This window comes from Dermacentor variabilis, chromosome 4 (genome assembly GCF_050947875.1).
Source record: "Dermacentor variabilis isolate Ectoservices chromosome 4, ASM5094787v1, whole genome shotgun sequence".
Lineage (NCBI taxonomy): Eukaryota > Metazoa > Arthropoda > Arachnida > Ixodida > Ixodidae > Dermacentor > Dermacentor variabilis.
In genome coordinates this window covers 23074280-23088986 of record NC_134571.1, presented here as the reverse complement: position 1 = coordinate 23088986, position 14707 = coordinate 23074280, and the positions used below count along the sequence as shown (strand labels likewise).

Genomic DNA, 14707 nt, shown 5'->3' with positions numbered 1-14707 from the left:
GCGTGCAAACGAAGTCGGGACTAGCAACACCACATATAGTCGTTTGTGCTTTTTTAGTACAGATACCGACATCACGCATATGCTTGCGAACTCGCGCAGTTACTACCCAGTTCATTGTAAACTTCGGTGAGTGGAAAGGAAAGAAAATAGGCCAAAGTGAATGAGCTAAATTGATAAATATAAAAAAAAGAACATTGGACTGAGGCGTCATTACATTTGTTTGAATGGGCTGTGAGCAACCTTCGCATCATGCGCTAAATTGGCAGTTTTATTTATTTGCGTTGCATGTTGCCGCTATCAATTTCAGAGTTGAACGTGTCGATGGCAGTTGATTCGGAGCGAATACAAGAAGAAAGGCTGCTCAAGCGCATCCTGGGTGTGGCGGAAGTCTACACTGGCGCTGCCCTGGAATCGGAGAACAAGTTAAATGGTGAGGAGAAGGAGAAGTCGATGAAAAGTATCACGTGTCATCCTCCAATGCTAAAAAAAATATTAACATATGTGGTTTTACGTGCCAAAACCACGATTTGATTATGAGCCACGCCTTAGCAGGGGACTCCGGAAATTTTGACCACCTGGGGTTGTTTAACGCGCACGTAAATCTAAGTACCACGGGTGTTTTCGCATTTCGCTCCTATCAAACTCTAACGCTCTATAACCAAGACGGTTGCCTGTGTGTTGTGTGTTTTCTCACTGCGTGAAGTCGCGTTCATAATGAGCTCCAACACAGATGAGCGTGATTTAAGGGGCTCAAACTTTCGAAGACTGCACGGCTGCACTGGCATTCCAAAGCTAGCAGAACTGAACACAGTCCTAATTACCCATCTTTATTAAACAAAATTTTCTTATGTCAGAGCCGCCGCGCAGTCTTGGAGCACCTTCGACAAAGGATACCGGTGTTGCAGCTCATATCGAAGGTGACTGTGCATCGCGCGCCCCAGTGGGAATGGGGAATTATTATTGTTATTTTATATGAACACACACATACAACGGACCGAAAGAGAAATAGGGAGGCAGCAGGCTGGCAACTGCGATCGAGAGGGGCACAGCGCCTGCCTACTCTTTGAGAAGGAGGGCATAGACACAGAAGTTAAAGATACGAAGAAGGGAATTGAAGCAGACAGAAAGAACAAGATAACAGGCCACAAGAACTCATTAAAGACTTTCGTCTAGGGAAGTCTTAATTGTTTTTATAGAGTTCAGGAAAAGTCCATGTGTAGGTTAGTGACGCAATTTTCTTGAAGTGTATACGCACCAGACTTGCATATAAAATCAGTAATTTTCATTGTTCCGTCGCTGAAATGAAGGAAATTCCATGAGGAGCATCCTTCTTCGTTTCCTTATTAAATAACACCGTCAAAACACAGCATGGTTTAAAGAGGGTAATTTAAGAAAAGGTGCATGTGCGACATCGTGCTTCTTGTCTGAAGCACTCACATAAACCTCTGCTGAGGGTGCCTCAATTTTTGTTCTCCTAGCTGCTGACGAAATCGTGGACCTGCGACAGAAGCTCGCCAAAAAAAGAAAACAAGAAAATTGTGAGTACAAATTGGCAGTTCGCCATGATAGTGCTCGTCTTTCTCTCTTTTCATTGCTTTTTTTTCTATGTACGCCCTGTCTGGCAGGTCTGTTTAAGGCTCATTTCACATGATTGAGGTTTCAACTTAAAATCGCAGTCATATGAAGTGAACCCTTTAAAAATCGCATTGCGACTACATCTATTTTTTTTCTCTCTTTTGTCTCTCAGCGCTGAAACAGCCTTAGGTGCAAGCGTGACGCTTCTGTGTTGTGAAAATGAAATTTCGATTCATCCTTCTTCTCTTTAGCTCATTCAGCGGACGACGTCGACCGCATGGAAAGGAAGCGAGTGAAATCCGAGGCGGCGAAGTCAGGTTAGTTTGTTTATGCTCATACAAAAAAGCAGCATGTTAATCTTGCTATAGTACACTTCGTAATACACAAAAGTACGAGGGCGATAGAAGCGAGCGGTTCTTATTAAGGGCCAACTGCAATGAAATTGCACTTCGGTTAGGTTGGTTATAAAAGTGTATAACAGATACTGTACTGAAGCAACCTTGGCAGAGCCTTCAGAAAAGCACCTTAGCAGATGGCGCGTGCATATAGTGGCTAGTAAAGTGGCTAGCGGATATGACGCAAATGCCAAACCATGGCCTGCTTTCTGTGTCATTTCCGGCGAGCAGTAATAGTGGCGTCTTTTTTTTTTTTCAGTTTCGGTATCAAAAAGGTCACATCTTGCTGGCTTGTCTTTACGCACCCGCTGGTATTTCAAACGTAAAATTTTGTACGGGGGTTGATGTATATCTGCACTATCAAAACTATTATTCTTACGCTGTCCAAAATTTAGTTGCACTCTACTTTTAGTGCACCAGGGTAAAGCAAAGTCTCCCTATATACCTTTTTTTTCTTTACAGCGAAGCTGTTTGCCCCTAGCCCCTGTATGAGTCCCCCGCAGGCGCTTTTACGGGGGGAGGGGGGAGGGCTTGAATAATGTATGCCTTACGTCCGTGTGGGCGACAGGAATGTGTGCGCCGATCCCGGAAATTTTGCAATACCGGGCATGCGTTTCCAGGGGGGTATACATGGCCGGCTTACAGCCGCATCACGGCGCGTGGACAGGAATGCGTGGGCCGATCCCGGAGATAGTGCAATACCGGGTCGACCCGCGGCGGTGGTGAAGCAGGCTTCAAGCCACTCCGCCAAATTCCAAAAATAAGTTTAATATCTTGGGCACAAATAGAACCACATAAATTCGGTGTTAAGATAAACACCATGTATATACACCAGAAAGGGCACTTAGTGTAGCAAGTTGGCCTTCATGCGCTTTGTTTGTTTTAAATCCTGTTTGACGAATGATGAGAGGGGGAAAGAGTCTGGGTGACGGCGCCGGTGCACGTGGCCTGCGCATCTGTGCTTATGACGTCACCCACGTCGAAGGTGCCGGCGCGGCTGCAGCAGCGGTTGCGGCAGATCCATGGTGACGTGCGGTGACCGCGGCGGCGCTTGTGTCGGCGTAGTGTGGTGTCGTATTACAAAAATGTATGATTTCACGTATGCAGCCCATGTATGCAGCCTTAAAAGCTTCGCTGGTAATTCGACCCCCTATGATTGTTGCGGCGCCATGAATTGTTTAAAGAAAGAAAACTAAGTAGCGGAAGTATTTGAAATGCCGTCGACGCGTCCGCTTCGTCGGCGCTGGAATTCGGGCTGGCAGCTGTTTCCGTCCGCCAAGTTCTTTCGAACGTAGTCCGACGCTGCTGATGACGAAGCGCACGGTCAGGCTAACAACGCGTTTCACACTCAGACTGCCGAAAATGATGCCGGAGATTGGACACGAATCGCGCAGTTCACTGGCCACCGCTGGCTCAAATATCGGTCCTCGGTCTCATAGCAGCACAACGCTGATCTTCCGGTTTATTTATGTATACAGGATACCTCTAAAGGCCCTCTGGAAGAGGGTATTACATTGGAGCGGGGGGGGGGGGGAGGCATGCGAACATACTCTTATAACAATTTGTTAGAAAAACGCAACAAACTCGACAATATATACGCAAACACGACTCTGTGTTGTAAAATCAAAGTTCGGATAAAACCAAATTAGCACATAATTAGAAGAAATTAAAAAATTGAAGCACCTAGAATTCAGAATACATCAAATGCACTCAAAAGAGAATAATACGAAAAAATAACTGACGGATAGCGAAGGTACCAGAGAAATACAGTATAGAAAACAACTAAAAGAAAAGTACAATTTCACATTGCACAGAGACTTCACGTTCTGATATACGTACGCAGCATTTGTTGAAATTTATTGGGGTTAGCTTCAGTAACTATGTCTGATGGTAGGTTATTCCAGTCAGGTATCGTTCTGTGTATAAATGATTACGCATAAAGAGCTGAGATACCCACCGGGTGTTTGACTTTAAAATGGTGATCTTGGCTAGTGAAGATGACAGAGGGTGACTGAAAGAAGTCATCATGCAAACGCTCGTTATGATAAAGTTTATGAAAGAGTGATAGGCGCGCGTGTTTCTGTCGTAATAATGAGGGATCCAATTCTGCACGTTTTTTTAAGGATGGAACACTAGAGTACAGGGAATAACCTGAAAAGATAAAACGAGCAGCACAGCTTTCCATGCACTCAAGGTTACGTACGGTGTAGTCCTGGTTCGGATCCCAGATGGCACATGCATATTCAATTTTAGGTATGATTAATGAAGTGACAGCGACAAGAAATTTATTGGAGTGCCTTGAGGAACTTGTAGTATACGGGATTTTTTTTAAGTGTGAAGGCGCTTGCCTTACTCTGTGTTTGATAAATCCGAACGTGCGGTTAGCAGATGCAAGAGTGACATTGATGTGACGATGACATGTTAGACCAGATTGAAGATTGACTGCTAGGTATTTATCGGGGATAGTAAGCTCAATGTCGTTGCAATGCGAGACGAGGAGCGTGTAAATGACATGAATTTAGTGTTAGTACAATTTAGGGTCATTCGCAAGTCTGAACACCATGTATTCAGGGCATTTAGGTCTGATTGCAGTACTTCATGGTCACTGTCAGAAATTTTACGGTAGATAACGCAATCATCGGTGAACAGGGTTACTCGGGACGAATTGCGGTTTGGCAAATCATTAATATAGACTAGAAAAAAGTAAAGGACCAAGCACGCTCCCTTGAGGAACACTGGACGTAATCGGAATAAAGGAGGAGTTGTAGTTATTAATATTTGTGAATTGAGTTCGATAAGACAAGAAATATTTTATCCATGCAACGACTTCTGCGTGATTGTTAAGATATTTTAGTTTCAGTAGTAGCCTGTGGTGAGAAACACGGTCAAAAGCTTTTGAAAAATATATGAAGATGGTGTCAATTTGGTTGCCAGCATCAACCCGTGAAAGCAAGTCATTAGTAAATCCAGCTAGCTGCCCATCACATGAATATCCCTTACGAAAGCCGGGCTGATATTTAAACATTATGTTATGTTCTTCTATAGTCGGATACAGCTTTAGAAAAAAGGGGAGGCCCCGCCCAGATGACCGAAGCGGCGGGGTCACCGGCCGTCCGGCGCATGACGTCGGTCCAGAGTGCGCGCCCATTGGTGAATGCTCGTGTGCATCCGCCTCGGAGGAGTAAACGCCCCCTTTTTTCTAAAGTTGTATTCGACTATAGGTATGTTATGATTTGCGAATGTATGGCATGTTCGAGTAGTTTACAGAGGGCACCAGTTAACGAAATGGGCCGGTAGTTAACTGGTGATGAGCGAACGCCAGATTTAAAGATTGGTGTGACCTTGGATGTCCTCCAATCATTAGGAATTCGGCCCGATGGCAAAGTCTGCAAAAAAAGAGCGCACAAGATTCCCGAAATCCCTTGTGATGTACTTTTGAGTAACTTGTTGAATCCAACGGGATCAGATGCAGATGATACCTTACGATTATTAAGTAATGATATGATACCGGACTCGTTATCTGCGGCATGGCGATAGCTGGAAGTGTACCTATGTTTGTCCATGAAGTGACGTCCTCGCGGGTGAATACAGACGAGAATGTGTCGTTTAATACCTGTGCACACCTTGAATCTGGTACAGTGGTGCCTGTGGGATCAGTAAGCGTTACATCATGATGATTGCTTGGGCTTATTACTTGCCAACATTTACGAGGGTTGTTAGTCAGCATACATGATAGGTCGTGGTTGAAAAAGTGACGTGAAAGGTTTAAGCAGAGCCTGGTATTTTCTGTAGCACTGCTGGTATTTAAGCCACGATGATGAAAGAGTGCAGTGGCCGGCTTGCCTGTACAAACGCTTTTTTGTTGTTGTTGTTTAGGCGCCGCAGTTTTTGGTTAAGCCACGGTGTAGAACTGTTACTCCTAATTGTTATGATCGGTATGTCCTTACTAATGAGGTCAGTAAACACATTTTCGAATGCGGTCCAGATATCGTCAGCTGTACGCGACAGGGAGTCATAACGAATCTGATCTGTAGAAAGGGATAATTCTGCGTTTATTCCATCAAAGTTAGCTCTGTTATAGCATTTGATTTTCTTAGTGGTGATTTTTCTACTGATAGGCGGGCAAACTATGTTACCAGTGATGTCATGATCGGAGAAGCCACCTGAATGACTAATGTTGCTGCAAATATCAGGAACATCAGTGAGGATGAGATCGAGAGTACGGGAGCAAGTGACAGTGCGGCGTGTCGGTTGCATGATAAGTTGAGATAATGAAAAATCTAAACATGTCTGAAGAAATTAGATTATCTTTCACTCGCCGCGAGAGATGGTGTTGCCCATTTAATATGCGGGCAATTAAAGTCACCACATATTAATAAAGAACAGTGTGGAAATCGGTTACACGCTTCACTCAAAATGCGAAAAAACTCTTCAGCAATAATACTGCCCATGTGTGGGGTGCGATAAAAAACACCAATAAGTATGTCAGCACTACTACCTGTCTACAACAACCACACGCACTCAAGAAACATAGCAATCATAATGGGTAAACATGATAATTCACTTTTTGTTGCCAACTTTTCATCTTTTCAACTTTTCGTTTTTCGTCGTTGCCTATCGCGATAGAAGCTGTGGATGACCCGAAATCCGAAGTTGTGTACTCCGCGGCTCTGTGCGTGCCAGTTAGGAAAAACATGGCGGGCGACACTGGTCGCGAGGGGCAGGAGCAAAGTGTTGGCACTTAGTACAGAGAGAGACAGAAGAAAAGGGAAAGGCAAGGATGTTAACCAGAACGGAAAATGTGATTTGCTACCCTGCATCGGTAAATGGGGGAGGTAAAAAGATGAAATACTTAGCAAAGACCGCAAGCATATCCGGGAACATTAGGCTGAACATGTGAGCTAGTTAGTGACTTATCACGGCGAAGAAACAGTGCAAAGAAGGGACAACAGCTAAAGTGCGCAGGTATACTTGATAGTCGTCAGATGACAGTTAGTATCATGTCCTCCGCCATTCAGCTGCTTCATCGTCATTCGTAGATAAAGCGCCTATAGACGACATCTACTTAACCATGCCGTTTTATCTCTATTCAGTGGCTGCCACTCGTGTCAAGCGGCCAGACTTCATGGAAACGAGGCGGACGGTCACCATCGGCAACCACTCTATGCGACCGCGCAGGGCAACGCTATCAGGTATGGTGGACCCAGGTTTGAGTCAAGTTTACTTTGCACCGGTCGCTACTAGTGGACTGTTTCAAAAACAGCAACTTCTTCTTTTCTTTTTTTAGCGGTAACAAGCGTAGGACGAGTAGTAAAATGCTCCGCGCCTTGTTACCGATTGGCGGCCCGTCAGTAGCGGTAGACAACGGTAGGCATCTCTCTGTGTTACGCTGTGGCGTGCAATAAATCTTTGTATAGATGATGCTTGAATGAAAGTAAAATCATAACAAGTGAGATGCACATACAACTTGTCAATGGACAGTATGCAGACGTTTTACACGAGTAATCTGCAAACCTTCTACTGACAGAAAAAAATATATATGTATCGGTTGAATTGCGAAGCAACTAATTTTACTTCGTCATGTCGCAGTGACGAAGCATGCTGTCCTGGAGCAGGAGACCGCCGTCAGTTCGAGGTAAGCCATGGTATACTTTGCATTCCATAGGAACCTTGTGTTAGAGCAATATAAAAGGTAATATTAAATGTTAATGTTCTTAAAAGTTGTTTAGAATTAACCTAATGTCGTAACTAATTGATCGTATTTTATGTTGCAAATTATGTTCCTATAGCGATTGATATTATTGCTGTTTTATGTGCTTTTGGTTAGAAATTGGTTTGGGGTCATTATATTGCTAAGTCCCAGAAACTGCTCATTCTTCTTTTATAATCATTATGGTAAAAACAATAAGAGTTTCAAACTTCAAGAACGGATACTGGGTCAAGCCTCGCTCGCGCTTGTTTGTTTCCTGGCTTAAAACACGTAAGCTGGCAAAATCGTAAAACGTCATCATCATCATCATCATCAACCTGATTACGCCCACTGCAGGTCAAAGGCCTCTCCCATACTTCTCCAACAACCCCGGTCATGTACTAATTGTGGCCATGTCGTCCCTGAAAACTTCTTAATCTCATCCGCCCACCTAACTTTCTGCCGCCCTCTGCTACGCTTCCCTTCCCTTGGAATCCAGTCCGTAACCCTTAATGACCATTGGTTATCTTCCTTCCTCATTACATGTCCTGCCCATGCCCCCCCCATTTCTTTTTCTTGATTTCAACTAAGATGTCATTAACTCGCGTTTGTTCCCTCACCCAATCCGCTCTTTTCTTATCCCTTAACGTTACACCCACCATTCTTCTTTCCATAGCTCGTTGCGTCGTCCTCAATTTAAGTAGAACCCTTTTCGTAAGCCTCCAGGTTTCTGCCCCGTAGGTGAGTACTGGTAAGACGCAGCTATTATACACTTTTTCTCTTGAGGGATAATGGCAACCTGCTGTTCATGATCTGAGAATGCCTGCCAAACGCACCTCAGCCCATTCTTATTCTTCTGATTGTTTCCGTCTCATGATCCGGATCCGCCGTCACTACCTGCCCTAAGTAGATGTATTCCCTTACCACTTCCAGTGCCTCGCTACCTATTGTAAATTGGTGTTCCCTTCCGAGACTGTTAAACATTACTTTAGTTTTCTGCAGATTAATTTTTAGACCCACCCTTCGGCTTTCCCTCTCCAGGTCAGGGAGCATGCATTGCAATTGGTCCCCTGAGTTACTAAGCAAGGCAATATCATCAGCGAATCGCAAGTTACTAAGGTATTCTCCGTTAACTTTTATCCCTAATTCTTCCCAATCCAGGTCTCTGAATACCTCCTGTAAACATGCTGTGGATAGCATTGGAGAGATCGTATCTCCCTGCCTGACGCCTTTCTTTATCGGGATTTTTTTGCTTTCTTTATGGAGAACTACGGTGGCTGTGGAGCGGCTATAGATATCTTTCAGTATTTTTTGATACGGCTCGTCTACACCCTGATTCCGTAATGCATCCATGGCAGCTGAGGTTTCGACAGAATCAAACGCTTTTTCGTAGTCAATGAAAGCTATATATAAGGGTTGGTTATATTCCGCACGTTTCTCTATCACCTGATTTATATTGTGAATACGGTCTATTGTTGAGTAGCCTTTACGGAATCCTGCCTGGTCCTTTGCTTGACAGAAGTCTAAGGTGTTCCTGATTCTATTTGCAGTTACCTTAGTAAATAGCTTATAGGCAACGGACAGTAAGCTGATCGGTCTATAATTTTTCAAGTCTTTGGCGTCCCCTTTCTTGTGGATTAGGATTATGTTAGCATTCTTCCAAGATTCCAGTACGCTCGAGGTCATGAGGCATTGTGTATACAGGGTGGCCAGTTTTTCTAGAACAATGTTCCCTCCATGCTTCAACAAATCTGCTGTTACCTGATCCTCCCCCGCTGCCTTCCCCCTTTGCAAAGCTCCCGAGGCGTTCTTTACTTCTTCCGGCGTCACTTGTGGGATTTCAAATTCCTCTAGACTATTCTCAATCACATTATCGTCGGGGGTGCTACGGGTGCTGTATAAGTCTCTATAGAACTCCTGAGCCACTTACCACTCAGCCACTTGGCTCAGCCACTCCTCAGCCAACTGCAAATGCGATGGGAATTCATTGTCCATTGTGTTGTTGGTGTTTGTCACGGACTGTACATTGGCGGCCAGGGACGGTGTGCTTTGTTGGTTCTTTCTTTCTCCTATCTCTTTCTTTCTTCCTTTCTTTCTTTCGTTTTGTGGTATTTGAGAGTGAAGCGATCCCTTAGACATGTGTATCTTTTTTTCCTCCTGTAACACTTTCTGTATAGCGTAAACTTTCTGTAGCGCAATACGTGTTGTTGGGACGATGATAGACAGTTTATCTTGCTTTCTGTACTGTTAACGACGACACAGATCTGTGCCGACTGAAGTACTCTCTTCTTGCTTTCTTGCGACTCGCCACCTACGCCACATCCTTTAGTTGAGTGCATTGTGACGTATGGTCGACAATGCGTGTACAACTACTTAACGTTTGCTGCGTTGTCTCGTGTGTCCTAAAGGCCTTCCATATGCGTCGCCGTAACGTCAAAGAGGGAACACGATGAAGTGAGCGTGGACGGAACGGATTCGCTTGTTCCTAATAATTCTTGTTCACTAGTGCATCCATGTGTTGGCATTACTAAACAGTAGAGCAGCAGAACGCTTCTGCGTTGTAATAACTTTAATTTTGCTAATGTTGTTATATTGCGTAACATTTGTGCACACATTCATACGTATGGCCTACGATGAGATTTCTGAAAAAGTGGCTGCATATTGCGTGCCAAGAGGCTGTGCGCTGCAAAGCGTAAGCGCTTTCTTTTCTTTTTCTTTTCATATTTCTGTCACTACGGGAAGTTGTGAGCCGTGTGTGTGTGTCATGTAAGCTATGTATAGCGCCAACGCCTCCTAGATAGCACAAGGCCGGCGCACTTCGATCCGTGACGTCATGCTACCTTGCCCGACTGCCATATAATGTAATGGGATGCTCCGAGATAAGCCGCGGTGATTTTGACGTCATGCTGCGCTTGGCAATGGAAATTTCGGCCCAAGTAGCATGACGTTACAAAGCCGGGTGCACAGGCCGGCTGACTAGGAGGCGTTGATAGCGCTCGGAGCTGCTCGAACGTGCTTAGCTCCCGTTGCGCGTGTGGCTTCTACTCGTTGTGAACCAGAGCGAAGCGCGGTTTTCTTTTAAAGGAAAGAAAAGAAGAGGAAAGGTATAGCTGTAGAAAACATTGAGTCATGGTTTTTTCCTATCATGTTACAAAAATCGACAAATCCCACGCACTGTGGGAATCGATGTAAGCGAAGCTTTGTATGCTGTCTGTTTTGATAGACGATAACTAGCGGCGATGTTGGCGGCGAACCTGTAAATTCTTCAGCGTTTAGTTCACTACGAGATTGGTGAGTTGATGTTACACGTTACCTTACGTGCACCACTGCTGTTTGCGTAGCCTACAGAACACACAGGGAGATGTGTTTGCTTGAGGCGTTGTTGTGCGTCATATTTTATAACCTCTGAGAGGGTTGAGCGTTGTCATTTCCTCACATAGCACATCGCATCGTAGCAGGAATATTGAACTTGAATTGGATTATGGAGCTGTTCGTAATTAAGTTAATTATTATGAAATTGTACGTATGCATTGTACAGATACATTCGCGGTCTGCACTACGTTTCGCTGCGTAGCGAAGACGCTCCTGTTCCGCGCGACGCTTTTTTCGGGCTTGGGTCTCCTCGACGCTGAGTGCACGCTTTGGAGCCATTTTGATGGCGCGTGTTTACGTGCGCCTTCTGCATACCTGGGGAGGTATTCTTCAAGAATCCACCTAATGGACTGTCCATTTCGGCCGTTCCTGATCGGCTAGGGCCGCTCGTCTCCTCCCCGCTCGTGCAGCTGCGTCCAATCAGCACCGGCCGAAATGGACAGTCCACTAGGTGGACTCTTACAGAATGCCCCACCTGACCAGCACGCTGCCAAGACGCAAGCACCAAGCGCTCACTTCCGGCTATGGACGATTGTAATGGTAATGTTTACGCTATCACAGCCCAGCTCGCGACCTCCGCAGCCCGGCACCTGCATTATTGTCGCATAGGAAAACAAGCGCAGCACGTGTCACACACTCAAACTACGCATCCCGGCCCGCGGCGGCGCCGGTCGGGATGCATGGATGGATGATGGAGGGATGTTATGAGCGTCCCCTTTGGAACGGGGCGGGTGGCGGTTGCGCCACCAAGCTTTTGTTATTTTACTGCCTAATGTCCTACCTACGTTAAAGAAAAAAAAACAACAAGATGAATTCCCATAACCAAAGTTTCTGAACCTCTATTCTGAACTTTGTTTTTGTATGCCTCCGTTGTTTGTCGTTTCCCTACTTTTCTTCCACCAGTCTTACAATCGCCTCTTACTAATCTCTATTTCGGACATGTTTACTTTCCCCTTGCTCTCGCCGAAGCCTAGGGCTTCAAGGAAGCCAGTGATTCCTAAATCGACCGCTGGGCAGATATCCTCACATTCTAATACAACATGCTCCATCGTTTCCCTAGCTTTACCGCAGCAGACACATGCTTCTTCTTCCTTCTTATATTTCGCTTTATAAGTGCGTGTTCTAAGGCATACTAATCTCGCTTCAAAAAGTAATGATCTTCCCTTTGAGTTATCATAAATGGTTTCTTTCCTGATTTCGTTTTTTCCTCTTGAATAGTTACTCATGGCAGGTTTCTTTTCCATTGCCACCACCCGTGAGATTGTCTCAGCCTCTCTGACTTTCCGCTTGACGTTCTTCGTTGCTGTGTTGCCCGCCCTACAGGCCGCATACTTGCTGGTATAAGCTTCCTAACTCTCTTCCTCCACTGTGTACCAATGTTATTCCTGGATGCGCGGAGGCGAGCTCCATCTGGTGGTGTTACAAGAAACCCAGCGGCACGCGCGGCCACACCATTACAGCAGCGCACGGAAAGTCGGGAGAAGAGGCAAAGAAGGCTTCGCTTTAAAGAGCTGTCTGCAGCTAGAAGGACGGTCGCAGTCAACATTCATTACGGCACACCGTTCAGCGATCCACGTTTGGGGCCTTCTAGATGGCACACGGCCTGCGTGAGTTCACTCTTGACGTCACGCACATATTCCGATCGCCCATATTTCAGGTGTAACGAAGAGTAGCCTGCGCCTCAGAAGCATCGCCTTCGGCTTGAGCTCGTGGTTGCTGTCCTTCGCCGAACGCTTGCGATTGCTGCCCGTTCGCCTGCATCCGCTGCGAACAAATCTCTTAATTTGACACAAGGCATGATGCCGAACGTGCTTGGCGCGATCTTTGTTTTTTGAAAAGTGTGCCTTCCTGTGTAAGTGTCAGCATTCCTAGATGACGTCATGTTACGTGATGCGCTGACCGAGAAATTTTGGCAAGGAGGCCGATCCGGGTGTAATGTCGGCTAGAATAGAAAAGGTTGGGGCTCGTTTGTTGTACACGTTTGTGTGAAATGTGCTGCCGAGCTACAACTGCGCACGCGACATTTGGACAAGTGAAAAATTAATGTGCTTGTCCAGGCGTTGTGTGTTTTATTCCGTCGTTCGTTCTTGTGGCTTTGTAGAACATTTCACTTCAACATGTAATCTGGGCCGTTGCTATTGAACGGTTCTTTTTCGTCATCCTTCCTTTTTCTTCACCGACAGCGCGAACCAGCCGGATCCTTTGATTAGCGCACGCAAGGCGCCGTTCCTGGCCAATGATTGTCCTTCGAAAGGAATAGAATGGGAATAGAATCGTTCTAGTGTTTCAGTCCGAGCTCCCGCTCATCATTCTGTTGTTTTTCGTTGCAGCACTCCTGACACTGAGTTAGACGTCGGCGACGTCGTCAGACGCCTGGATGACTTTCTCGCTGATGACGACGGCATCGCAGCGTCTGACGAACTTGACGTCGCCGCAGATCTACTGAGTGACTTTGACGGCGTCCTCGCCTTGCCGTGACAAAGCTGGGGAATTTTTTAGTGTTTTGGACTCTGATGGAGCGCGACGGTCATTAGGAATCGCGAACTTTTCGCCGCTTGGCGGCAGTGTTGTCCTATGGCACAATACAAATCTCGTGCTACCGCCTGTGTGCGCCATTCTTTTTTCCCCACTGAAGACAACGAAGAAAGTGCCATAATAAGATTGCTCAAGCTACTGACTCAAAAAGTACAAGAATGAATTCCAGAAATCTCCAATATCTTTTGGAACTCTACAGTGCCGAACAAGGAACTGAAGTTATCGCGACTTGGTCATTCCTTTAAATATTTTTTTCCTTTGTGTCATTCTTTTGTTCCTTAGCATGCGCTTAGCAGTTTTCAAGTATCGGATTTTGTACCATAACACTCCGTTTCATTTGTTGTTTTTTACATTTTGTACACATACATATGTACAAGGTGTCCCACATAACTTGAGCCAAGAATTTAAATATGAAAGGCGCGTTGGAAGCGAATTAAACCGAACGCATACTATTCGCAATAGCCTATAGTAACTCCGACATTTTTTGTTTCTCCCATAATTCACCAATTAAGTTCAATTACCCGACTTTTTTAATTATTGGCTGAGGACCCCTAGTATGATACGCAGATTTGTAGAGCACCTTCATAAACCACCGATGGAGTTGTTTCCCTTTACGATGAGTCTCACGTAGTTCTTTTTTCCGGGTAGCAAAGAAATCCCGTGAAATATGAAAAAAGCCACGTGACGGAGCGTTTGCGCAGTGGTATTTTGCTGCTCTCAAGCGTGCGTTCGGTGAACAAGGTCGGCTGCATCGTGACTGGCGACGAGGAAGCGGCAGGGCGTTCGGCAGCGCTCGCCCAGCAGCATGCATTTTCGCCGTCATTCGACGGCAGCCGACCTTGTTCACCGAACGCACGCTTGAGAGCAAGCAGCACGATACCACTGCGTAAGCGCTCCGTCACGTGGCTTTTCATATTTCGCGGGCTTTCGTTGCAAGCCGAAAAAAAAAGGAGTACGTGAGACATATCGTAAAGGAAACAACTCCATCGGTGGTTTCTGGAGGTGCTTTACAAATCTTTGTATCATACTGGGGGTCCTCAGCCAATAATTAAAAAGTTGGGTAATTAAACTTAATTAACTAGTGAGTTGTGGGGAACACAAAATATTGTCGGAGTTAATATAGACCATTGGGAATAGTATG

General features: G+C 45.5%; 1 protein-coding gene and 1 pseudogene across 4 annotated transcripts in view; one reads left to right on the top strand and one right to left on the bottom strand.

The window, feature by feature from the left end:
• LOC142578796 (uncharacterized) overlaps nt 1-13965 on the top strand; it is a 92123-nt gene extending 78158 nt beyond the window's left edge. For 2 of the 4 annotated variants that reach the window (XM_075688376.1, XM_075688377.1), the window contains exons 10-15: nt 308-430; nt 1479-1538; nt 1827-1892; nt 7064-7162; nt 7560-7605; nt 13362-13965. In XM_075688376.1, the coding sequence (XP_075544491.1) occupies nt 308-430; nt 1479-1538; nt 1827-1892; nt 7064-7162; nt 7560-7605; nt 13362-13509 (542 nt within the window). In that variant the 3' untranslated portion in view covers nt 13510-13965. Of the gene's footprint in view, nt 1-307; nt 431-1478; nt 1539-1826; nt 1893-7063; nt 7163-7257; nt 7338-7559; nt 7606-13361 lie in introns of those variants that run through there. The other 2 variants (XM_075688378.1, XM_075688380.1) reach the window with 2 other exon arrangements.
• LOC142580624 (U2 spliceosomal RNA) lies at nt 2639-2785 on the bottom strand (annotated as a pseudogene).
• Nucleotides 13966-14707: the final 742 nt, after the last annotated feature.